General features: G+C 40.5%; 1 protein-coding gene across 1 annotated transcript; it reads left to right on the forward strand.

Moving 5' to 3' along the window:
* The first annotated feature begins 551 nt into the window (after window positions 1–551).
* Window positions 552–27669, forward strand: LOC125239914 (vanin-like protein 2). The gene is made up of 9 exons (XM_048147689.1): window positions 552–680; window positions 1976–2056; window positions 4364–4429; window positions 7124–7266; window positions 7791–7972; window positions 8370–8507; window positions 9248–9361; window positions 26121–26253; window positions 26533–27669. The coding sequence occupies exons 1-9, from the start codon at window positions 618–620 to the stop codon at window positions 26921–26923; spliced, it is 1311 nt and encodes a 436-aa protein (XP_048003646.1). The 5' UTR covers window positions 552–617; the 3' UTR covers window positions 26924–27669.
* Window positions 27670–27912: the final 243 nt, after the last annotated feature.

The following is a 27912-nucleotide window of genomic DNA, read 5'->3' on the forward strand; positions in this document are numbered from 1 at the left end:
GCGTCGTGCCGTGACCTAAGCACCTATATGGAAGATAATAGGTAACTTTGTAAAACTACAAAGTCCTATAGGTATGTTTAACATTAATAATATTCAGGTAACGACGGGTATTTATGAGGTGGGTAAAGTCTCGGAACGCTTGCAGAAGGATTGCGGTCTTCATTGTGTTAGGTATATTATTATTGTAAGTGACTATACTTCTAGCTATCCCATCTATCCGAATGAATCTGCTAGATGAAAGCTAATATCTCATATTTGCCTTCAGTACGTACGATAACAATATTCACATTGGGCTAAGCACAAATCTGAATAAAAATCTTCTATAGCGACATTATCAAAATGCACTTTCTTGTACCACAAAAGCCCTTAAGAAACTGGGCAGCAACACAAAAACATACATCCATTACTTGCTCAACACGAAAATCACAAGCAATAGCATAGTAACGCGGCAATGAACTTGAAAATTTCAAGATAACCAATCAATGTAATCTCCATTGGTCGACATCAAGTACATATATGTTAGCAGGTCTATTTACTTTTCAGTCATTCATTCGCGAGGTCTCAGAGAGAGTGGTCGTGTTTTATATATTTAAGTAGAAATATATTCGCGAGTGAAAATGGGCAGTTTGTTGAATACCGTGATTGTTTTCCTGCTTGTTGGTTTGACCCAGTCTTCGAGGGTAAGTGTTTATATTTTAATTTTTTTGTATCATTTGGTGAAACAAGAATAAAAAATAAACTTAAATAATTGTTGAAAACAAACAAAACTTTAGGTTTTTTAAATAATTGAGTTACATTTGCATTTTTAAAATTATTCATTTGAAACACAGTAAATTTTAAATTTTCGCAAAAAATGCCTTAAAAATTCTATGGGTTGTATAATTTACGTATTTAATTTCATGTTTCTCAGAAAGCAAGCTCAACTAGAAATCTAACAAAATTCATACTTAGTATTTTTGTCCAACAATTAAAAGAGGGTAGACGTTAAAAATGCACTTGCTGATTACGAATACCATGTAATTAATTTGTGTAAACTAAATGTTACCCCAGTCTGATTTATTTGAAAACTATAATATAAATAAATATACTCGTACATAGTACAAAAAATAGAGTACAAATTGGGATGTTGACGCATGTGTGATCACGTACGCTTATTTCGATACACTTACAATACAATACAATACATTATCGTCAATGTCTTTCTTCTCATAGTGAAGAGCGTGACTTCGACGGGCCACAGGGAATTATGGATAAATAGACTCGTTTGATCGTAGTAATTATATTCAGAGATGCCACTCAGAAAGGCATAAAAGCCATAGAAAAAACGTGTTTTTAATGCCTAATTTTGAATGAATTATTTTATCAGTACTTACCCTCAAATAAGTTTTTTAAATTTGTTTTTTATCATGCAGAAACGTCTGCGAGCGATATTACATATTTTTAAATTAAAGGAAAAATGGACAAATTCACACCTCCGGTAGGACTCGAACCTGCGACCTTTAGCCTTGCCGGGGCCATTTTTCCTTTAATTTAAAAATACAGGGTGTAACAAAAATGGTGGTGATCCGTTTAAGGGCGTATTCAGTATCGTATTCTCATCAGGAAAAAGTAGGATAAAAATTTTTTTTCGCAAAAAATTTTTTTATCTTTGTATGGAGATTGGAGATTCAACCGATTCGCGCGGCCCGGCTCATACAAAAGTGAAAATTTTTTTAGCGAAAAAAAAATTTTCTTCTACTTTTTCCTGATAAGAATACGATACTGAGTACGCCCTTAAACGGATCACCACCACCACCACACTTTGTATGTAAGTTATTTAGTTTTCTTGCCGCTAACAAAGGATTTTTTTTAAGGTTTGATATAATATGGTACTCATGCAAATTTTAGTTTTGTATATTGTATAGTAAATGTCATAACATTTACTTATATATTGTATATCGTTAGATTAGTTCTCTAAACCTAATATAATTTGCAGGACACCTACAGGGCTGGGGTCGCGAGCAGTCAACTTGGTTTTGATGCGTACGCGCACCTCGTTCAGAATGCGGCTAAAGCTGTGAGTACCTACTCTCTATTGCACTCCCCCCACTCTCATATTACCAAAACTTCAAACCTGTGATCGCGAGATATCCAAAGTTTGGATAATTTTAACATTATTTTTTTATTCTACTAAATAACTGGTTTAAATAAATAAATAATAAATAAATATTATAGGACATTCTTACACAGATTGACTGAGGCCCACGGTAAGCTCAAGAAGGCTTGTGTTGTGGGTACTCAGACAACGATATACATAATATATAAATACTTATATACATAGAAAACATCCATGACTCAAGAACAAATATCTGTGCTCATCACACAAATAAATGCCCTTACCGGGATTCGAACCCGGGACCGCGGCGTAGCAGGCAGGGTCACTACCGACTGCGCCAGACCGGTCGTCACTCTATAAACGTCACGTCAGTTTATAAACTATTAGAAAAATGTAATGTAATTTTTTATTCAAAATTACAGTAGTATTTTCATAATTACCAATTTCACAAGGCATATTTTTTCACGAATAATATAAAAACTCAAATAACTTGAAAACCGATGAGTTTTGACCCCTCGTTTACTGGACTTTGCAAATGACCATAGCATATATTTATATTTGCATAGAATAATAACCCTTGGAAGGAATAGGTTGAAGTACGTACTAGTCATCCTGTACAACATGCACTAAATTCTACCATCGGACTCTTAGACGCACGGCCGGTTTCCATCCCATCCTTATACTTGGTAGATATTCCGCGAATTCGAACGAAGCGCTTTGCTTCTTCTTTTCTTATGCGCACGGCCAAGGAGTGGAATTCGTTGCCGGCGGCTATATTTCCGAGCTCATATAACCCGGCCACCTTCAAATCAAGAGTGAACAGGCATCTTCTGGGCGAGCTCACTCCATCGTAGGCCACGTCTGTGCCTTAGGCAGCTTAGGCTGGTCTGTGGCCAAGAGTAAGCCCATTTTTAGTAATAAAAAAAATGCTCTTAGCGACGCGACGGAAAGACTAATAATAGCACTATTGTAAGTACATAAACAATAAATAACTGAAGGGTTATGTACAATTAACTCTTCACCTCAAGTTAAGTACAGCCAAGTACAGCTATTAAATGTTGTTACAGCAAATAGTGTGAAAGGTCAAACGCTGGTTACGTATGTTTTAATATGGGTGACCGATATCTTCATCGATTATAATTATTACCTATGTTTACCGAGATGCAGATTTTATCAGAATTATTAGAATAAAACTATGGAAACGGACTATATCTTACGTTATTATTTTATTTTTCCCCTCACTAAGTAGCTCGGAAACACGTGTTTTGTCCTTTAATACCAGCGGGTAAAACCGCATTTTATACACTAGTGGGTAAAGTAATTTGACCTTGAATAAAGTCAAATTAACTGATTTAAAATTGATAAAAGTATGTGAATCTAGTATTTAAAGATGATTTACCACCTGTCGAACTAATGGAAGCAGTGATAAACGCATTTTTTGCGTTATAGTTTCCTCGGTATAGTGAGGGGAAAAGTTTTGTGTTACACTCAGGTGCAAATGTATTTTACTTCTCGTGTGTTAAAAAACTCTCACTCCTTTCACACTCGGCGTTAAAATACAACTTTGCCCCCTTGTATAACAAATAACTATTATGAGTACCTATCGCGCTAACCGAAGACAATACATATTAGAATATTTAGAATTATTACAGTTAGGATCAAGCTACTTTTTTTTAAGAGGAAACATCATGAATTCGTAGTTTGAAGTTTAACACTTGTGTAGTATGAGTATCACTTGATCGTGTGGTGTGGTGACGGGTTAAGAATTGCACCACCCCTTATCCCCCCGTGGGTGTCGTAGAAGTCGACCGTGAAATATGAGTTCAGGGCGATGGACCAGGTGTCACTGCAATACCACGATTTCATTTCCTTTCAATCACTTAGTTGTTAATAATAGTTTTGTCTACATGACTATAAAATAAACATAAACAAAGAAATTTAACAGGCGGTTGCCGCTACTAATATAAATTATAAATACATTTTATTACTTGCCTAATCAGTCAATAGCCCGAATGACTTGGTTTGTTTATACTTTTATTTTATTTATTGCCCGATTAAATTTTTTGCTATTCGATCAGGTCACGATCATAGATTAGTATCACATCGAAAACAGAGAAAATATTTAAAATCCGAATAGGGCAGTTAGACTTGGTTTTTCTCATCTAAAAATAGGGTAAATGTTGGTGTTACTGAATCTATCGTATTCTATTCTGTACGACGAATTACTTTTGGACAAGTAATAGCTAAATCTATTTTTGTTTTTTGCAGAATGTTGATATACTAGTGCTGCCTGTCCCTGAAGATACATCAGCTCTAAAAGTCAATTTTGATGAGGTAAGCATTTATTTACAAAAAAAAAAACGCATATATCAAGTAGGTATTGTATTATTCCTGAAGTTTTGTGTATTTTAGCGTGGCGATGTTAAGAAAGAATTAACGTTCTTATGTTATTTTATTTATTTTACGTGAATAATATTTTTTAAATTTATAATTTATTCGATATTTCATGCGCCATACTAATTCGTTTTTGTTATTTTTTTAATTGACTTTGGGTTAAGTTAGGATCAGAATCATTTATTTGTTTCGCTGGCAGTAATAAAACTGTATTAGCGAGTTGCATAAACCAGTACCTACTAGTAAGTTACGCACATGCTAGTCGAGAATATGTAGTATGTACTATCAGCTGCAAAAGTGCATGGCGAATTTTTTAATAAATAAATAAATAATAAATAATAAATGATAAATGATAAATGATAAATGATAAATGATAAATGATAAATGATAAATGATAAATGATAAATGATAAATGATAAATGATAAATAATAAATAATAAATAATAAATAATAAATAATAAATAATAAATAATAAATAATAAATAATAAATAATAAATAATAAATAATAAATAATAAATAATAAATAATAAATAATAAATAATAAATAATAAATAATAAATAATAAATAATAAATAATAAATAATAAATAATAAATAAATATTATAGGACATTCTTACACAGATTGACTCAATCAAGATTGATCAATGAAATCATTCATAATTTCTCCATGCACTTTTGTAGGTGATAGTACCTATTTTAGACTCGTGAATACTAGGCTTAGAATAAATTTAAAAGTGGAAAAGTACTGCTTACGTCTCGTAAATCACCCTGTATAAGAGAATGATAACAAAGTCACTGACACCGCCAATGACAATGATAAATTCCGACTCATGTTCATTCAGTAAAAACATTATTCTAAAGTTTATTAGAAATGTATTTCGTTCTAATAGGCTACTTTCCTCCTATATTAATTATAAGTGCAATTAATAATGCTAATTATGAGTGCAAATCGTGTTAGTCTAAATCAATATACTTTCCTCCTAGTCAAATCAGCTTCTTTTTAAGAACTGTCAAAACGATTTTGAACGACTAGCTAATATGGAATTAATGTGAAATCGAATTGAGTGACGTCACGGTCAACTGATTTACTTTATTTATTTCTATCTGATTTATAAAATATAAATTGGAGTTAAAAAATAACTTTTGTCCCTGTTTTTCTTATAATTATCTGATGCTTTATTTCGTGCATTTTATTTAATGTACGGTCAAGTTGCCTATTCCATTTTGATACATTTTGACAGTTCTCATCAGTATCATGATATTTCATCTCCCGTGCAAGTGTTTACAGCCTTCAGTGGGATAAATTTCACCACAGTGACAATTCTGTGCCTATTTCTGTGTTGATAAGTAACATTGTTACTCAGCGTCAATATTTCCTTGCTGAACAGGCAATGAACGGCGAACTGTCACTGTCGGGTGACATTTATCAATATTGTGAAGTAGTAGGCCACTGTGACCGCTTTTCTAGATTTATTTCTTTCGTGGCCTTACCTGTACCTAGAAAATAGAACTGTTACACGAAAAAAAAAGTATCTTCAGTGAAGACTGAAGACAAATCCTCTTCGTCAAGACAAATATAGTTTCATGTATAGGTGGAAACAATATTGTATTCATCCAAGACAAATATACAGTAAATTGAGTGCCCTAGGGTTTGACAGCGTTTTGCCTGTGAAAGTCATAACAAAAATAGTTAGCTAGGTAAAAATATTCGTCCCGTGTCCAGCAATGGAGCATTTACCACATACTTCATGAGACTATTATAACCACGTTAGGGTCACGTGAAAGATGCCCTGATGACTTCTGCGCAATATATTTAGCAAATATAACTTATCAAGCAGATAACTATATCCATAAATAGTGCTAACGGGCCTGCAAAATTTAAACAAAAACATACCACTAACCTAAAAATAAAAATAGATACAGTTTCTTTATGGTAAACATAATGTACGATTGATGGCAGAATGGAACAGCCGATGCCGATAGATGATAAAAAAAAAGTTATCAGTGTGCGTAGCCGAAATAACGAATGCCCAAACGCTGAAGCGTGAACGATTCGCTCACGATTCGTGAGCGTTTCGTGAAGCGCTTGTGCATTTGGCTACGCACACTGATCGACATCACTGACTTAATCTAATTTATTAACAATCAGATTTTTAGTCCGTCTACTGTCAATTTCATGACATGACATCTTCATGACATCTGCTGGTGTGTGAACGGATGTTTTTTTTACATTTACAGTTGCTATACATTGGATTCCACGAACATAAACAGTTGTGTCCTTTATTTCGGTTGAAATTGCGATGTTAAATGAAAAATCCGAAAATTCAGATTCTGGTTTTAAAATCCGGATTTAGAAACGGATCGCAAAATTAGCGGATTATCCATATTTTCGAACTCCGGATAATCCGGATTGCAATCCCTATCACTGATCCGATCGATGGATCGATGATCGATAAAAACTTGATTTTTTACATTCACTAACAGTCCTGGATATGAAAATGCTTTAAATTATTTTTATTAAGCACAACTGTCTTGAGTTTTTAATTCAAAGCCGAACGCTAGCCCAGTGTTATACCATTTGGAGCTACCAAGGGCTCATCTTTCACCGTATAAAACACTTTTTTTATTAACAGGCAGTGAAAATAATCTCAAGCCTGGCAAATGACAACAAAATGTACGTCGTCTCACATTTGCTAGAGAAGATGCGATGCCAGGGGAAGATGGAAACTGTCAGGAGTAACCTGGTCTTCGACCGGCAGGGATCCGTCATTTCCGTGTAAGATATTTAAGCTTAATAATTTGTTAAATTGCTTTTAAATCCCTGACATACCTAGTGCCCCGACCCCCGACATACTATCAAACAAAAAAAACTAAATCTAAATCGGTTCATCCGTTCGGGAGCTACGATGCCACAGACAGACACACACATACAGACAGACAGACACGTCAAACTTACACCACGTCGCTTTTGCGTGGGGGTTAAGAAATAAGAAATGAAAGCCTGTTATTATTTATTAATTTATATTATTACAATCTTGAGTATCACACCTTTTTTTGCGCCACAATCAAAAAGGCCGTTTTTGGAAATTTTTGATTGGCTCTAGAGTCTTGAAAAAGCAGAATATCAAAAAAATCAAAACGGTCCTACACAGATAAAAATAATAACAATCTGTGTTGAAAAAATTATTGCTCTATCTTCAAAAACCAAGGAGGAAATAGTCGAGAGCGTTTGTATGGAGAATTGACCCCTACCGTATCGTCTTAATGTTCATGTCATTATAATCTATTCATCCATCACAGCTACAGGAAACTCCTGAACCCCTCCACCGTCTGCAACCTCACGACCACCGAAGCCACCTTCCTGACAGACTTCGGTGTGACCTTCGGTGTGCTGATGCCAGAAGATTTGGTGCTGAGCCATCTGCAGGGAAAGAACTTTGTGGTGACAGGAGAGTGGCACTCTGAAATACCGGTGCTCTCAGGTTAGTGTCAAAATATAGTTTTTCTAATCCCGAATTCGTCATTTACAGGGCATAGATCTTTAAAACCCTACATAAAAGTCTATTCCCCAAAGTCAGCGTCCGCAGGCTTTCCCCGCATGCGCACAGTAACGAAAAAATTGAAAACGCATTGTTTGGCTCTGTAACCATGGCAGCGCATTATTATAACGATACTGCGCGCGTGCGCGGGATGACTTGGTCATTAGGTACATATAATTAATAAAAATAAAATGTTGTTGGTCGGATACACAGTAACTGATCGTTTTTTTGTAGGGTAAATGTACTGATTATTGCGGCAGCAGATTAGTACAGCAGCTTTTTATTTAATATTGACCGGTTTCCTCGATTACTCCGCTTTAATTTCGTCTCGTATCTCCAGCTCCTCAATTCTTCAAATCCTGGGCCTTCGCCACCAATGCAAACCTGGTGTCGTCTTCTGGAGTATTCGCCGGGAAGGCTGGAGAAACTGGTCATGGAACTGACATAGTTGTTGCTGAACTGAAAAAGAACGGAGAAGGTAAGTGCGTTTTCACAGTATCCGATCCGATATCGGATGTAGGAAGGATATCAAGGGCAGATGTTAGAGATGGCTCCTTTAATGTTATGTAGGTAAAGGTCACATATCGGCTCGGATAATGTAAAACCGCTTCAATTCTTTATGATAGTGTTTTTCTGTCTTTTTACACGACTGCCAAAAAAAAGAGTGTATGGTTTTCAGCGTTCATGTTTGTATGGGATATGGGTTAAATTGTGGTGTAGGCGAGAGGCTGGCAACCTGTCACTGCAATGCCACAGTTTCGTTTTCTTTTAACCCCTTATTTGCCAAGAGTGGCCCTGAAGCTTTAGTAGTTTCATGTGCTCTGCCTACCCCTTTATGGGATACAGGTGTGATTGTATGTATGTATGTAAGTATGTATGTATGTGAGTTTTTTTGTTCACCCATAACATCGGAATGCCATAACCGATTTAGATGAATGATATATCATTATTATCCATGGAGTTCTAATGATTGCATAATTCTTTAACTGTCTTCGAAGTTACACTGTTTTAATTTCTGGAAACGACTTTTGGTATAAGTAGCGATGTTTCTGAAGAAATAAGATATTTATTTTGTTTCAAATTAAGTACTTACCTATCTGTTTTCTTTCGAATTTATTTTCTCGAGACATATTCGCATTTTTTATTGAATCCTGGACAAATCGAGATATCAAAGTTTCACGTCTTACTATAAAGCTATTTTACTTCTCCTTCCTTCAGGTACCACCAAAGCTCCGTTCGCCACCTCATCTCCGTACGTTCAGGATCTGAGCCAGTTCACGGTGTGCCATGACCAGTTCTGCTGCCACTTCCATGTCAAAACTAGTGCCTCTGGTAAGTTTACTTAAACCACTATAAGTATCTATTATCTATCCTATTTTGCGAAAGCCATGCACTGTCAGTGTCAACTACCGATATATTATCCGGGAAATCCACAAACTTAGATCCCACTAGCGTTATTTAGCATAGCATTCGCCACTGCTCAGGGAACCTCGGGTCCACTTTAATAACTAATCCCAAGATTTTGGCGTAGGCGCTAGCTTTACTAAAGCGAATGCCATCTGACCTTCCAACCCGAAGGGTAAACTAGGCCTTATTGGAATTAATCCGGTTTCTTCACGATGTTTCTTTACCGAAAAGCGACTGGCAAAATATCAAATGACATTTCGCACATAAGTTCCGAAAAACTCATTGGTGCGAGCCGGGGTTCGAACCCGCGACCTATTACTATGTTATTAGAACTTGTAAATGTGTTAACGGTCTCTGTTTTACAATGAGGGCAGTATAATGTTTTAATTACAAATACAAGTTGCATCAAGTGAGATACAGTAAATATTGTTGTTTCTTAGACGTCACGCCAATATTATGTCATGTAAGTGACGCGCTATCATCAATACAATCATACGACACTTGTAACTCTCTTACGAGTTTGCATATTGGTAAAGTAAAACGTATGCCTTTGAAATAAGATTTTCAAATCTCTGTATCTAAGCACCCAAGTTATCGCTTGGTGACGTATTATCGCGCGATTTAGTGATATCTAGGGATTGCAAATCCGCTTATATGTTAGGAAATCCGGATTTTCGGATTATTTGTAGGAAAAATCCGGATTCCGGATTAAATCCGGATTTTTAAGGTTTTTTAGTTACCACCAAAAATAAAACAAAATTCAAGAGTTTAAGAAGTAAACAGTATTTTTAAACATTAGTAAACACACAACAGTACGTATATGCGTGTTTTGCTACGCAAATTTCAAGCGAAAAATGAATTATTTCATTAAACTTATACTAAACTATTCTATTAAACTTACTGGGGCATAGATAGACCGTGACGTGGTTAGGTGGTTACCTTTCTATTTTTTTGTGGAGCTTTTGAACAGTTCCTCGGTCCATATATAATACTTAAGTCTAGTGAAACTAAGCGTGAATCATAACTCTCATTATTTTCAATCAAACAAAACATGTTCCTCTTTTTTACTGATTATAAGCTACGTACGTGGGCAGTTAATCATTCTTTTAACGAGGTAAAGTTTTTTTTACATTCAGGATTATATTACATCCAGTAAACAACGAAATCATGAAAATATTAGCGCGTCAAGTGTAGAGTCAATTTTACGTTCATAGGCACAGCATTCCAACAGAACTAGGAAAATATAAAAATTTTACCTTCCAATAAAATTGTTATTATTTTGCCTGGTATATCCGAGGTCTTATATAGAGAGTACGTCGTAGACGTCGCATCGGACCGATAGATGGCGCCATCGTTCGTTGTAAGTCGCTCCGGCGTCACACCGCCGCGATGTTGGTAGTCCCGTTTTCCCCACCTGCAACATAAGGCTCCTACGCGCCCCGGCCCGCCACCAGCCACCCTCATTGTTGAGGAGAAGTGCCGACGGTATATTAAGCCTACCAGGAAGGCATCACTCAGACCTCGGATATACCAGGCAAAATAATAACAATTTTATTGGAAGGTAAAATTTTTATATTATTTGTGCCGTTTGTATATCCGAGGTCTTATATAGAGACCTGTTTATTATCTCCTGGTGGCGAGTCAGCTGGCGCGCAAGCCTTTGGTAGCCCTATTGGCATAGCATAGAAGAATAAGTGAATCGGTTGTTGAACCGATTTGACAGATGTATCAGTCGAAATCGCCTTCGATCCGCGAATATCTCGGTGCCAGAAACGCCTAAAGAGATTTTCGTGATGACGTTTAGCTTTAGTCAGCGAATAGTTAGAGAAATGACATTATTATACATTGTAGGCGAGGCTGACTTGAACAAGATACAAAAAACCTTAGATACACTTTTATTATTAACAGACACGTTATTTTATCAGGTTATTATAAACCCAATTTCAGACACAAAGTGTGGAAATTAACTGTAAAAGTAGTGTAACTATCTGTACTGTAGCAGGGTAACGTAATTGATACTGCTTTTGTCAACCCTTCGTAAAAATTATCTAAATCAATATTAGCTTTGATATGACTATTTAAAGTCCAACGTCTTACGTCCATATCAAACACAGAAAAAGGTCATCACTCACGCGCCCGAGGGCTATTTGTTACGATACTGGTATTTTCGATCAGACTATTTCGCGTCAAGCGAGCGCGGTTACAAGCGAGACTCCTGAACTCTGAACTCTTTTTAGTGAGGGCATTTGAGGATACTGATCGCTCGGTAAAACTAGCCTAGAAGATGAAAAGTACGAGCGCTGTCGATTGCTACTACACTGGACGGAGGTATCAGTCGATTTCTTCAAGTCAGTCATTGACTCTTAGGGTGTGTGAGAAATCTAGCAGACTTCAAATATAATAGGACTCACCTGATGTGGTTCTGAATGCCAGCTTCCAGGGGGCCCCCAATCCTTCGATATTTTAGACATATGTCCACAGGCTGTGTGGCACGTAGAAATCTCCTTGTGATTCGTGGCTGCAGCGTATTTTATAATAATTATAGGCTCAAGCTTCCGAGGAGCGAGCTAGCGGCGGTTAGGTTTAGTTTAGAAGAAGTGTGTGTGTTAACACTGAGCTTCAGTGTTGCTCGCTTTGATAAAAGCGTTCTGTTTTAGGTTTGTCCCGTTTTGAAATCTGCTATTCGACTAAGTTTTAATCGATTTAAAATTAAGACATAAAAAAAATGTAATACTTGTGCGTACTCATAAAAATACGGAACATATACCGCCGACCATAAAATAATGCGTTATTTTATCTAAAAACTAAAAAAAACTATGCTAACTTAGGGCTAAAACATGTAATGCTCTACCTAAGTAATGCCTATTCAACAGGCAAAGGGCAGACCTTAACGACAGGTCGCTTAGTAAGAGTATTACCGATGCGTACAGTTACGACTCTGGTAATACCGTCGGCGCCGGGATGCAATTGATGCACGCGCGCGAGACGCCATTGCAATGGTGGTAGTGTGTTATCTATCAACACGACTACAGAACCCTCTCGGAGGGACGTGTTAGTATTGTCGTGGAACCATTTACCTCTTGGTTGTAGCTGGTGTAAATATTCTACGCTCCAGCGTTTCCAGAAATGTTGAACGGCTTGTTGAATAACCTGCCATCTCGCGAGGCGGTTTGGATTGTCGTTAGACAAGTCAAATTCAGGTAAAGACGTTAATGGTTCCCCGATGAGGAAATGTCCAGGAGTAAGGGGTAATGGATCAGTGGGATCATTACTAAGTTGACACAGGGGTCTTGAGTTCAAGACGGCTTCAATTTGACAAAGTAGAGTGTTAAATTCGTCCTGTGTCAGTTTCAGTGTGCCTATGACACGATGTAAGTGTCGTTTCAGACTACCTACGGCTCGTTCGACGAGGCCGGCAAAGTGCGACGCATACGGAGGGTTAAATTGCCAGGTGATTTGCATGTTAGTCAGCTGGTTATTTATAGTAGTCTGATTGGACTCGTTTCGTAGAAACGTATAGAGTTCAGATAGATACCTGTCACAACCTACAAAGTTCCGTCCGCAATCGGAACGAATAGTTTTACAATGCCCGCGTCGGGATATGAACCTACGCAATGCGTTTAGAAAGGATTCGGTTGATAAATCAGGGACTAGCTCCAAATGGGTTGCCTTCGTCGATTGGCAAACGAATACACACACGTATGATTTGAAAATTTTCGCGTTGCGAAGTTTACTTGATTTAAGGAAGAAGTGTCCCGCGAAATCAACTGATGTATTTAAGAAGGGACGAAGTGATCGAACCCTAGTACTAGGCAATTGAGCCATTGACGGCTGTGGCGCAACAGGTCGAGCGCGAATACATGATATACAGCGTCGCGTACGCATACGTACTGCATCGCGAGCACACAGGATCCAGTAGGTCTGTGCGAGGGCAAACTGCAAAGTTTGAGGTCCCACATGTAACTGTGTTTTATGATAGAAATCTATAAGCAGATTTGTAAAATGATGTTTCTTAGGAAGCAGAATCTGATGTTTGGCATCATACGGTACATTAGCCCGATTTATTCTACCGCCGACCCTGAGGAGTCCGGCATCGTCCAAGAAAGGCTTCAGTTTTTGAAGACGTTTGGTACATCGGTCGTCGTCTTTAAGACGAGAGATGTCTTCAGGAAAGGAATCACTTTGGACAAGTGATATTATTCGACTGAGAGCTTGTTTCGTCTCAGGAACAGTTACATGTTTAGTCGTAGGATTCTCATTTTTACGACATTTGTTTATGAATCGTAATACATAAGCAGTGACGCGTAGTAACCTTGGAAGCGATGAGAATCGCTCAATGAACTCTAAGCTATTAGGTTCATTGATTTGAGTGAGAAGAACATGCTTGCGACGTTCTTCGTCGGTGTGGCATATGACGTTAGTCTTAGGCCACTCGGACTCATTTTTACTGAGCCAAGCAGGTCCCGTGAACCATAGTTGATGGTTCAGCTGAGATGGGAGAACACCACGAGACGCGGGGTCTGCCGGGTTATCTGCGGACTGAACGTGGTGCCACTGTGAGGCAGGCACGTTGCTTGTTGTCTCCGCTATGCGGTTAGACACGTATGTCCGCCATTTGTCTGGAGACGAACGCAGCCAGGCAAGAGTTATAGTGAAATCGGACCAAGCGTAGACTTGGTCGAACGATATTCTACTGCTGTAAGCAGTGATGACCTTTTTTATCAATTTTGATAAGAGATGAGCTCCGCATAGCTCTAATCGAGGTATTGTTAGGCGTTTCAGAGGCGCAACTTTAGTTTTACCTATGAGTAGGTGTGTGCTAATAGCACCGTTTGGATCGACAACACGAATGTAGACGCAGGCAGCATATGCCTTTTTCAGATGCGTCTGAAAAGCCATGAAGTGACACTTGATGTGTGCTGGGAAGCACATGACGAGGTAACGCGATGTCTTGTAATAACGGCAGTTCGTCGATGAACCGAAACCACAAGTCGCTGATATTCTGTGGAGGAACAGCATCCCATCCTGAGCCTGATGCCCATAGAAGTTGGATTAAATGCTTTACGAAAACAGTCACTGGACTGAGAAACCCGAGAGGATCGTAAATCTTAGCGATTTCCGCTAACATTATACGTTTCGTACATTTGCGTGAGCCGTTAGCTACTTTATCCGTTTGGTAGGTAAAAGTATCAGATTTAGGGTTCCATTTAAGCCCTAAGACTTTGACCGAAGTGTCAGTGTCAAGTGCTGACAAAATAAGAGCATCATCGTGATTGGAAGCATCATCGTTAAGATGCGACAGAAACTCGGAACTGTTACTGGTCCATTTGCGGAGTTCGAACGTCCCTGCTTTACAAATGGAGGTCAGCTGATGCTGAAGAGTGAGAGCATCTTCAACCGTATCAGCTCCAGTAACGATGTCATCAACGAATACTTCGTTGAGAAGTACTTGCGAGGCAAGTGGAAAGTTAGCAGCTTCATCAATTGCTAATTGACGAAGTGTGCGTAAGGCCAGAAAATGGATGTAGCGATACATCATTTTGAGATCAGCCGTAAAAACGACTTTGTGAAGTCTATACCTCAGAAGAATATCAGAAATGTCTTGATGTAATTTCTGACCAGTGAGGAGATTATCGTTTAGAGAACGACCAGACGTAGTCTTGCATGACGCATCGTAAACGATACGATATTTCGTAGTAGTAGAAGACTTAACGATAATATGATGAGGCAGGTAGTAGGGAGAAGTGCCAGGACTCGCTAAGTCTAGTAAGTCGCTGACTGGTTCCATATGTCCCAAGTCTAAATATTCTTGGATACATTTATTATAGTTCTCACGTAAGGCAGGGTCGCGAGACAGGCGTGCCTCTAGTTTAGTTAAACGTGAGAGAGCTATAGCACGAGAATCGCCCAAAGGCGGAGCGTTTTCCTTGAAAGGTAGGGAGACTGTATATTTCCCATTTTCATCTCGTGTGTGAGTTTCGACGAAAATCGACTCACAGCGCAACTCATCTTTCGTAAGATGTGGGTACTCTGGTATGGATTCCAATTCCCAGAATCGTTGCAGTTTCGTGTCAAGTTGACAAGTGCTCAAATTGACACTAAGGCTTTTCATACTGTCATATGAAATTCTACCACCTATCACATAACCAAAAACAGTGTTGATGGCTACGGGTGTGCCCGGAGGACCTATAATATTATCTCGTAGCAGTATGCTATCCAGATGATCATTCCCCAGTATCAGTTCAACGGGTCGCGTTGAGCGCAGCTCTGGGTCCGCTAAATTAAGATTTTGTAAGTGTTCGAACCTCTGTATATTCCCAATTGATTGAGGAATATTAGCAGTGTAGCGTGTTAGGCTCGGTAGAATAAAAGCTTCGATTTGAAGTTTAGGTTCGGATTTGTTGTGGGGTGTAACCTCGCACAACACGTAACCACGAGGATGAACATCGCCAGCAATGCTGGTGAGCGTAGTGCCAGTCACAGAGTACCGTGGCAGGCCAAGACGCTGGACGCACGACTCAGAAATGAGCGTGGTCTGCGCTCCTTGATCCACAAGGGCGCGAACGGACCGCGGCGTGTAAGGCCCCTGGTTCAGGGGTCGTAAATTTACAAGCGCAGTCGTGAGTAAGACTGTGCAGTTCTTACCAGAAGGTTGCCCCGTAGCTCCATGTAATGGAGTGGGCGTGGAGGATTCCGCTACTGAGCGCAACTCAGGGGAAGAAGGTGACTCCGTAGTCAGTAAGACGTTTGGAGTAGGCACGTCTTCATGTAATGAAGAGTGGTGCTTTTGAGCGCAAACGCGGCAAGCATGGCGCGACTTGCAGTCATTAGGCTCGTGGCCAGAAAATAAACAATTGGTACAAAGTTTATTTTGTTCTACGAAATGTTTTCGTTCATTTAAAGTGAGCAAATTAAACTTCTCACATTTATATATAGGATGTGAATTATACTTACAATATACGCATTTAAATTTATTTAAATAATCCGTTGCACTAGTAGCATGTACGCTCATAGTACGCAAATTACGCGCAAACGACGAATTAGTATTTCGCGGCGCATTATATTGCACGTCAGAGTGCGATCGAGTAAGCGACATTGCTTGTTTCCCCGCCATCGCATGGCGTGATGACGTCACCGCCGCCGGGCGGGCCGAGCCGGCCGCTCCGCCAGCGGCCGCGAGCGAGGGCGCCGGCGCCGCGCGCGACGCGGGCCCCGCGGAGGTACTCGACGTACGCGCGGACGCGGTCATCACTTCGGATGCCGCAAACTCCTTATCGAGAAAATCGAGTAATTCAGACACGTTGGGAATGTCATTTGAAGTTTTTAATGATAATTCAAAACGTCTACGAATATTAGGTGTAATTTTGCGTAGCAAAATATTTAAAAGTACAAAACTCCAGTCGTCAACTGGCAGCCCTAAAGATTTCAAGGCCGTTATGTTTTCATGATAGCAATTCATTAAGTTACGTAAACTTAATTGTACATTTTTCTCATTTACCGATTCACAGTCGAAAATATTATCGAAATGTTTTGTTGAAATAATTCGCTTATTTTCATAACGCGAAATTAAGACCTGTAAGGCATTCTCATAATTCACGTCCGTAACAGGAATAGACTTGATAAGATTATACGGTTCATCTTTTAAAAACAATAACAAATACCTAAAACGTTCGACATTTGATAAAGTTGTATTCTCATGAACAAGTGATTTAAATAAATCATAAAACGCATTCCATTCAGTCAAAACACCTGTGAATGTTTGCAGTGATAAGCGCGGTAAACGAATATGTGATTGCGTTGATTGCTGAGTGCAGCAACTCGCATGTGAAACCCCATTAAATCCGCCGCAGACGGACGTAAGGCTTTGTTTACGCTCTTCTTTAAACGTATCTAAGGCAACTTGAACCTTAAAGTACAAGGAATCAAATTGATTTCTCACAGCTAAATTATCATCGCGGTTGAATGACTCATTCTTTGCCGATAACTTTTCAATTTTCGTTTGAACTTGGAAAAATGATTTTTTAATTGCCGCTAATTCTTTAACTCGAACTCGAAATTCGGCAACATTATCTGAACAGTCTACAATTTTTTGAATATTATTAATTGCTAAATCGCGTTCGAAAGTTAATTGTTCAATCTCCATTGCGGTCATTTTATTATTGTACTGTGAGAAATAATAAAGTTGTCACGAAATAAAATATGACTAAACTTGTAAATATGTTGTTTATGTTAAGTATTAAGATCTCTAAAATGGCTAGGTACTAGCACAATGTTAGTTAGTTAATTAGTAAAATGTGTAATAATATAATTTGTCGCAAATTGAAAGTAAGTAAATTACAAAGATAAGATTTCCGGTCGGTAGAACCCGAGCAACAGAAATTTGAACCCTGTGCCGTACGTAATACGAGCGACAGTTTTACTCGATACTGTATTGTGATAGCACCGATTAACTTGGTTTTCTGATACGTTATATCAGAACCATAAAATTACAATTTAGTACGCAAATACTAAATGCTATATAATGTACGTTGTACAAAATGAAAGAAAGGAATTGCGACAAAATATATTTTAATTAGACCTAATAGGTATGCAATGGGCGATTCGACGCGCGCACACCTACCGCCCGCTCGACGGAAATATAAACGAATGTAATTTCGCAAAAAATGCTCAAAACCCTATCAAACTATATATAATTAGAATCGTCTCGTTGAGATCTAACTATACGTATCGGTATTTTTGAGAAATATCGTCCGACGCGATCGGAAACTCGATATTTGTATTTGTAAGTGGAGGTAGATTCTCGCTAACTTACGGAACAAAGAAATTGGAAATTTTACTACAAGTTCGCACAAATATCACAAGAAAATTAATAAAATGCCAGATACCAGAGTGGTATCCGGCTCGAAAACTAATTATGTGTGAGAAATCTAGCAGACTTCAAATATAATAGGACTCACCTGATGTGGTTCTGAATGCCAGCTTCCAGGGGGCCCCCAATCCTTCGATATTTTAGACATATGTCCACAGGCTGTGTGGCACGTAGAAATCTCCTTGTGATTCGTGGCTGCAGCGTATTTTATAATAATTATAGGCTCAAGCTTCCGAGGAGCGAGCTAGCGGCGGTTAGGTTTAGTTTAGAAGAAGTGTGTGTGTTAACACTGAGCTTCAGTGTTGCTCGCTTTGATAAAAGCGTTCTGTTTTAGGTTTGTCCCGTTTTGAAATCTGCTATTCGACTAAGTTTTAATCGATTTAAAATTAAGACATAAAAAAAATGTAATACTTGTGCGTACTCATAAAAATACGGAACATAGGGTAATCCATTACCTAATCCAAAACCCGATGCGACGGATTTCTACTTCGTGCAATGAAGGTCGACAGTGTAGACTGAGAGGTGACGTCCGTGTCGCATCGCTGGTGGTTGCTGAACACGTCGTGGTAGCAGGTCAAGGGGTGAATTAAAACACCGCCACACATGCGCGCTTTGAGAGCGTAGGCGGAGCGCAATAATGGCGGTGCACCGCACAAACGCTGGCGTTGCGCCCAGTGGGCACTAGCGGGAACTAACGAGCGCGGATTGCGAGCGCAACGCGCGCGGGACGCGAGCGGAATGCGCGCGCATTCAGCGCGCTGATAGCGTAGCGTTAGCGAAGCGGAATGCGCTTTATGTGTGGCGGAGGCTTAATACGTACCGTTGTACGGCGTAATGCAGGGCTCTCGCAGACGAAGAGGTACGATGACGGGCGAAGCAGAAGAAGGCGAGGTCACCGAAGGTCACTTACTTGGCTCCCAGGGGGTGCATACTGACCTCGTACGACAGTCTGTTGGAGTCAGCAGTTACTGTCGTAGTTACTCGTAACCGAAGAGATGTAGTCCTGCCATCGTACAGCATAACATAACATACAACCGAACTGTGCATAGCATATAGTGCTATGCGAACCTTAATCCGGCTGCATGTCACTTCAGTCGCCAGCGCCACCGCCTGTTGAAGATTATTTTCCATCGGAAGAGCTTTACTTTGTACAATATTCCGATTATTTAAGGTCTTATCGGGCTGCAAATGCAAGCAAAACAGGAGCGATTGGCCTACAGCTATCGGCAGCTGTACGAGGTAATGCTGGAAACCAACCTCCCTCTGTAGACTACGAAAGTTGTGAAATTTATGAAATCAGGTTCTACGATCGAATCAAGCTCTATATTAATTCAGTATAGTCGAGCCAGATGATAACTACTGAAGTCCTCCTGAGTTCCTGGCCCCTTTCGCTTTGAGCTGGAATCTCAAGTTCACTAAGGCGAAGCGGGTTTATTTTTCCCAATTTGTTTATTAGAGGCTCGGCGAATAAGTTAATCTCTCGAATGGACAGGGGGCGCCACAAGCCTCCGGGAAATCGTCGTGTACTTGGAACCCCCGCGGCCAGATTACCGATCGGTTTTGGTGTCCGCCCGGTAAACAGACGCACGCTCAGGATGCAGCACGCTGGCTCGAATTCAGATCTGGACATTCTGAGAGAGTTTTTTTTTTTTAATTCCGCAAACCTTTACGATGTCTTTGACCTACACAATGAGCGACGTACAGGAATCACAGGGTCGTCTCGCGAGGCGCCTCTCCGATTAGATAGCTCGCGAACATCGTCAGGACACCCTCGCAGCAGTGCGGCTCCTCGTCCGGTTATTGACGTCTTACCTCGTTCAACTATGGGTGGCCAAGCCACGTTAGGACGTAGCATCTTTAGAATTTATCTGTTCTCACTTCGGCGACGGAGGAGTCATTGGTCAAAATAGAGTGTAAATACTGTCGAAGTACTTCACGGGAACTGGAAAGAGAAGAGTGGATACCATAGTGTACGGGATGTCAGCTGATAGCGGCGCCCGGCGTCACATTGGAGGGCAGTATCAGCCTGGTCAGCAACAGAGTCTGCAACGATATCGTAGCAGACGGAGCCCGGATATGGTCGTGGCACCATTGTAGGGGAAGACAGTGCTCGCGGTGAGCGTGACATCTTAGGCGCGACGGGCGTTATCAGCGTGGCGGCTAGCAGTACCAAGGGACCACATCAGCAATCTTACCAGCTTGTCACTGCAGCAGACGATGTTACGTTCGGCGGTGAGATTGAGACGGCCGTCGTCAGCTCGAAAGGCGTCTTCGATGCCCCTGTCGCGTCACGCAGTATCGTGCTCGGTGGCCCTCTCGAGGTCGCCGCCGTCAGCGCGGGAGGCACCGGCGCCAGCATGACAGTCAGCTACATCGGTGAACAGCATCAACAGAGTTCGCGGCGTCGTCACGGCAGACGCGGCAGGAAAATTAGCGACGCCTTCGCGGCAGCCGCAGTATTGCGCTCGGTGGCGCGATGAAGGTCGCCGCGTCTGCAATCTTACCTCGTGCGATCGAGGCGACATCAAGGCGCCAGCATCAGCGTGTCGGCCGACGACGCCGGTGGAAAACTTCAAGTAGCTTGCGGCGATGTCACGGCAGACGCAGCAGAAGGATTGCGACGCCTGTGCAGCGGTTAACAGTATTACGCTCCGCATCACCACTGAGGCTTGTCACGGCAGACGAACGCTCTGCATCACCATCGAGGCGCCAGCATAAGCGTGGCGGCCAGCGATACTGGTGGACAGCTTCAGCAGGGTCGCGGCGTTTTCACGGCAGATGAGCGCGCTGCATCACCATCGAGGCGCCAGCATAAGCGTGGCGGCCAGCGATACTGGTGGACAGCTTCAGCAGGATCGCGGCGTTGTCACGGCAGATGAGCTCGCTGCATCACCATCGAGGCGCCAGCATAAGCGTGGCGGCCAGCGATACTGGTGGACAGCTACAGCAGGATCGCGGCGTTGTCAGGGCTGACGCACGCTCTGCATTACCATCGAGGCGCCAGCATAACCGTGGCGGCCAGCGATACTGGTGGACAGTCAGCAGGATCGCGGCGTTGTCACGGCAGACGAACGCTCTGCATCACCATCGAGGCGCCAGCATAAGCGTGGCGGCCAGCGATATTGGTGGACAGCTTCAGCAGGCTCGCGGCGTTGTCAAGGCAGACGCACGCTCTGCATCACCATCGAGGCGCCAGCATAAGCGTGGCGGCCAGCGATACTGGTGGACAGCTTCAGCAGGATCGCGGCGTTGTCATGGCAGACGAACGCTCTGCATCACCATCGAGGCGCCAGCATAAGCGTGGCGGCCAGCGATATTGGTGGACAGCTTCAGCAGGCTCTCGGCGTTGTCAAGGCAGACGCACGCTCTGCATCACCATCGAGGCGCCAGCATAAGCGTGGCGGCCAGCGATACTGGTGGACAGCTTCAGCAGGATCGCGGCGTTGTCACGGCAGACGAACGCTCTGCATCACCATCGAGGCGCCAGCATAAGCGTGGCGGCCAGCGATATTGGTGGACAGCTTCAGCAGGCTCGCGGCGTTGTAGGCGGGGGCAGAAGGTGGCCGCGCTGGTAGCCTGCATATTGACGACAGATCACTAACGGCGCGGCGCTCGCGTCGGGGCAGCAGCAGACATACTTACAGCGTCGCACGCGACGCCTATGTGGCGGCCACAACGTTGTTCGGCGGCACCGCAGAGATGGCCATCGTTAACGAGGAGGCAACTTCTACGCAACTTCGGTGGCGCCGACGCGGCGGACAACACTGCCGCGGTCAGTGGCGCTATCGCAGCGCTACAGTAAGTTCCGGCGCCGACACGTGGTTTGGGGCCTCCGCACCGAATCGGAAACCGAACATGTTCTTTCTAAAATAATATGAATCTGCTCACCCATTCGTCGGAGAAATTCAAACCTCCTTGGAGCGCGGTATTCCTCCACCGCGCCCTCCGCCGCCGCCGCCGCCGCCGCAGCCCGCAGGTCGCGCAGCCCGCGGTCGCGAAGCACGTGGTCCCCGGAGCACGTGGTCCCCGGCGGAGCAACTTACCTACGTTACCGCTTATATTCTCGCGCGAAACTTTTAATACGCGGATAACACTTCCTACTTTAGTCTCGGAAATGCGAATAGTTTAAAAAGAAAACTGATTAACGGTAACGATTTTTGCAGCATGGAACTTTCTTACAAAAAAGTGGGTAGAATCAAAAGCACCGCTCGTTCAATTCTATCGTGAGAACCCCGAAAGACGAATAATGATCGCTAGCGAGGCATAATATATCTCATTATTCAAGAAGAACGAGCGTAAATTAAAAGGGAAGAAAGAATTGACGGTGAAAATTGAAATTGAAAAATTTCATAATTCCGAAACGTTATAAGCCACTTTTTAAATAAAAACACGAATAACTCTGGTTTGACCAGGAGTAACAAGGAAATAGAAACTAAAAGATTAATTTCGAGACACCATGCTGTAAAAATGTTCGAACGGAATACGCGACAACCGGTCACTTCGGCGTTCGACGAAACAATGAGGGTGGCTGGTGGCGGGCCGGGGCGCGTAGGAGCCTTATGTTGCAGGTGGGGAAAACGGGACTACCAACATCGCGGCGGTGTGACGCCGGAGCGACTTACAACGAACGATGGCGCCATCTATCGGTCCGATGCGACGTCTACGACGTACTCTCTATATAAGACCTCGGATATACAAACGGCACAAATAATATTGATTTAAGTGGTTAAGAGCGCGGAATTTAATTACGACTTTCACTCAGTTTTAAACTAAATCAAGACTTATTCGAGTAACACTAACACATCGTGTATATTTAGCCCGTCGTTTCCAACGTGACAATTTCTCGTATTTTGCCGTTATTTTACTATTGAGACGTCATTTTTGCACAATCTATCTATATTGCCGTAATTAACAATACGCATTGAATAATTCTACATTGTGTATTAAGATTGAGGGCGGAAAGTGAAGCCTTCAGCCGCCCGTGATATACACAACGTTTTTCATCACACTCGCGAAGTAATAACCAAATTTTAAACTATTGTATTGAAATATCTACGCTGACATTTTGAACATTCGTCCGCCATCTTGTAATTTTTGACAGGTCGTGGATGGTCGTGGGCGGTAAAATAGTTCATTAAGTATCAGTATGTAATAACACCGTTTTCGAGAGAGTGTGATGAAAAGCATATTATAAAATATGTTTTACGACAGTTATAGTGTTTCCGAATATGAAGGCAGCAAGCAATTTAGTATTCATTTATCTTATAAACATGACAATTTAGTCAAATTTCTACATTAACATTGGACAACTTTTGTTGAGGTCGCAGTTCAAACTTAGCCTAATCGACTTTGACAGCATAATTATAGTATGTATTGAAGTGCATCAGTTCTAACATATAACCAACTTTGATGACAGTGTTGTTGTGTTATGATTGTAATTCTACTTAATATAATTCATTAACAACAGGATTTTTGGTTCGTCTACTAATAATATAAGCATTTAGTGCAAACCATGGTATACAAAGTGGTTTACATAAGTATAGATACCAGGAATCACATTACACCCTGTTGTATGGACATTTTTCGTATACTATTTAAACTTAAATTTGCCTGCACTCTCATGACATCTGATGACGTGTAAACGGACGTTTTTTTTTTATTTACAGTTGCTTATACATTGGATTCCACGTACATAAACACTTGTCTTAGAATAAATTTAAAAGTGGAAAATGTCTGCCTTGGGTGAGACTTGAACTCACATTTTCCACTTTTAAATTTATTCTAAGCTTAGTGGCATTGATTGCAGACGTTTCTGCCAGTCATAAGTGAAAAATAAACACTTGTGTCCTTTATTTCGGTTGAAATTGCGATGTTAAAGTAAAAATCCGAAAATCCGGATTTCGGTTTTAAAATCCGGATTTAGAAACGGATCGCAAAATCAGCGGATTATCCGGATTTTCGGACTCCGGATAATCCGGATTGCAATCTCTAGTGATATCTATATAAGAGTGCACAACAATGACACAAATAATTGATTAAAAATATGTTGCAATTACAATACCACAGTATAATAAAGAGTACTATCGCCACTCCCGCGACTCCCGCTCCCCGCTGAAAGTGGCGCCCACCCCCTCTTGGTTACCTCATAGTTACCGCCTGTCAAAAACGCGAACAGTCGACCTGTCATATCTCACTCCTACAAGCAAAGTACGCGTTAACCTACACGAGCTTAGACTGTGTGCTAGGAACGCGCCTCTTTCATTATATTTGATCGGTGTCCGAGGTGTGAAAATACCATGAATAATATATGGAAAATATGATTGTTAGGAAAGTGATAAAATTAGGTGGAAATTGATAAACTACCCTATGATACGTATGAGTCAGGACACCTGTTCATTATAAATTATAATCTACACTTGTTATTGAACAATTATAAATTAAATTGCCACATAGATAATGAAATAGTGAGTTATTTCATCTGTGAAATATTGTTAGATTAAATAGGAAATTTCTAAATAAGATTGCCTATGCGAGATATACTATTATAATTAATTATTGTTGTAATAGTATTATGAATATTATGATCATGATAGTAAAACCTTAATACTTTTCCAAAAGATAAAAGAAGAATTAAATCTTAATATAATGTTGGTGAATTATTGTATTAGAAACAGTATAATTAAATGTACAAATTACTGCTGCTGAAAATGCCCAGTTTAACAAGTGCCGCAAATATGCATTTTTAAAAAACAACTACATATTTGCGGCACTTGCATTTGAAACATTTGGACCATGGTCATCAGACACCAAGCAGTTCGTGAAGGAGGTTTCCACCAAACATGTCTGGGTGTCTGGTGACCTACGGACGCCCAATTTCCTTGCGCAACGGCTGAGCCTAGCCACACAGCGAGGAAACGCGGCAAGTGTCCTAGGGACGATGCCCCGGGCAAACGTAGAATTTATATAAGCTATATTTTAATAGGGGGATCTGTCGCGATGTGATAATTGGCGTGGGATTACACTACTCCCAGCTGCTGCCAAAGTCTTGGCAAAAGTTTTGCTTAATCGCATCGCGCCAAAAGTAGCTGACACTCTACGCGAAGAGCAGGCAGGATTTCGCCCGGGTCGCTCCTGCACAGACCACACCAACACCCTACGCATCCTTATAGAACAATGTGTCGAATGGCAAACGGAGCTGTTCTTAGCTTTCGTTGACTTTGAAAAGGCCTTTGACACGGTGAAGTGGACCGCGCTGTGGGCAAGTTTGGGTAGGAGGGGTATCCCTGCCTGCATCATACGGATAATACGCTCTTTATACGAAGATAGCACATGCAGGGTAGTACATGAGAAAGAGCTCGGAGCGCCTATACACATTACAGGTAGTCAAAAATCAAAAAGGTAATCACGGTCTATATCCCGGTCAATATAAGTCTAATGAAAATAACCGTGAATCATTCAAAACTGAAATTGGTAATTGACACATAGGACAGGAATTACAGAGACAGAACGATGACCATAGATATCTAGACATTTATACATGTTGGTGAATTATCAAAGTTCCTTCATTTATCAATATTAAATAAATATTATGCCTAAGCCTGTGAGCTAAATGCGCTATAAACCACGAAAACCTTACGAAATCGATCAAATTTTATGTTCACATAATTTCACAAGTATCGGTTGAGAAATAGTACTTGTAATAGATGAAATGAAAGAATTGTTGCCAAGGCCAACTGAAACAGAGAGACCCTTACCTTACCCGACCGAAGAACAAAATGGGCGGGACAAATTTTGTATAAACTTTTTTATTTTCAGGAAACCAAGACCTAAACTTTGGTCTAGCTGCGTTCGAAGGTGTTCGTCATTACGGGGGAGGACAAAACATCGGTACTCAAGAATGTGCTCTGCTACCTTGTGCTGGAGGCTCCAAGAACTCTTGCGATATTGGGTGAGTTAATATTTCAGTACCCTAAGGCCTGAACTTCTGTCTAGTCATGCTCTAACTTCTAAGGCGTTATTGAAGGGGCTAAGAAAAACATCGGCATACAGAGAAGCCCTCTTCTCCCGTGTGCCGGAAGTTTAATTTTGCTATTTTGACAACTCAGGCGCATCAGCAAAATGTTTTTATTGGTTCAATATTTTAATAAATAATCGAAGCCATTATTACTTGCGTTGCTATTAGCAAACTATTAGATATTTTAGCTAACTGTCTGTATACTTTTCACAGATCCATCAACAACACCAACGTAATTTTCAACGAAATCTCCATCACCGCCAACTTCAAGCCCACAGAATCTGCTCAATTCCCGATCATCCTGGCCACCAACACTCTGTCAAACAGCCAATTTCATTTTGACAGTAAGTCAGAAAACAATACGAACCAAGTAACTATCAAACTTTATGACGCACAGAATCTTTTGAACTTCGGCATTTTCGGAAGAGATTTTTCAAAAGACTATGTGAATCATAAAACTGTGATCTATGATAATGATGGATTGACATATAAGATCTATGAGTACATCAATAGTGATGAGGTTCTGGAGTTCTGCGATTATCTCTGGATCAGATTGAGGGTACTTATTTTCGTTGTTTCTATTTACGTTTTGGAAATGATGTAAATGTAAGTTTGTAATTTAGTTTTTGTAAAAATGTCATCGCGCCATATTTTTTGTGAATTTGCATAAGCTTAATATGTTAATGTTTAAACATTGAAACGCAGCCATACTTATGGATTTAAATTAAAAAATCAATTTGCATGCCTATGAATGTTGTTAGAGATTTATATTTTTTTACTTATAAACTTTTGGTCAAAATTCATATGGCTTGCATTTGATTTGTAGTACCATCGGCTACACTGTTAGCTGTATATTTGTAATCCTTATTATATGGGCATAAATTTAAGTCTACCGATGGTTAGTTAAGGGTGTTGCTATTTGTACCTACCTAATTCATAAAATTTCTCGTTTTGCATTTAGTTATATCATCCCAGTTGTATTAATTGCGACGTTTTTCGTTAGTTAAGATCTTGTCAGAAGTTACTCGTTTGTAAAAAAAATCTGTGTACACTCCTATTACCTACCAAAAGTACATTTTTTAAGATTTGGTAATACGACGCGAATATTTTTGGCACAAACGAATTACTACAAAAGATTATCATATTTTTTTATTCGCAAAAAACCGGGGTCAAGTTAAGAAGCAATATTTGCACACATTTTGGGGAATACCGCAAATATAGCTTTGGCATAATTTATTTCTGTAGGTAACTACTGTATTGTTTTGGAGATGATGGCGATGTTATCTTCGTCACGTTTTTCACGTGTAACATTTGAGGAATATGTAATTCAGTGTGTGAAAAAACTATGTACAAAAACTTCATTAACGCAGTCAAAAGTATAAAAATGTCAGTTTATGTAAATATTGTTACCTACGCTATATGTTCAAATTGTCAATTGCGCTATTTTAAGAATTCTTTTTTTAAGTAAGTACCTAACTAACTTGTACTTATCAATGTTATCATAATTAATTCAGTTTTTATTTGGTAACGTTTAAGTTTTTCTCTATACATTTACATTATTCTACATTTTGCATAATGTGAATGTGTTAATTA

The sequence above is a fragment of the Leguminivora glycinivorella genome, chromosome 2 (genome assembly GCF_023078275.1).
Source record: "Leguminivora glycinivorella isolate SPB_JAAS2020 chromosome 2, LegGlyc_1.1, whole genome shotgun sequence".
NCBI lineage: Eukaryota > Metazoa > Arthropoda > Insecta > Lepidoptera > Tortricidae > Leguminivora > Leguminivora glycinivorella.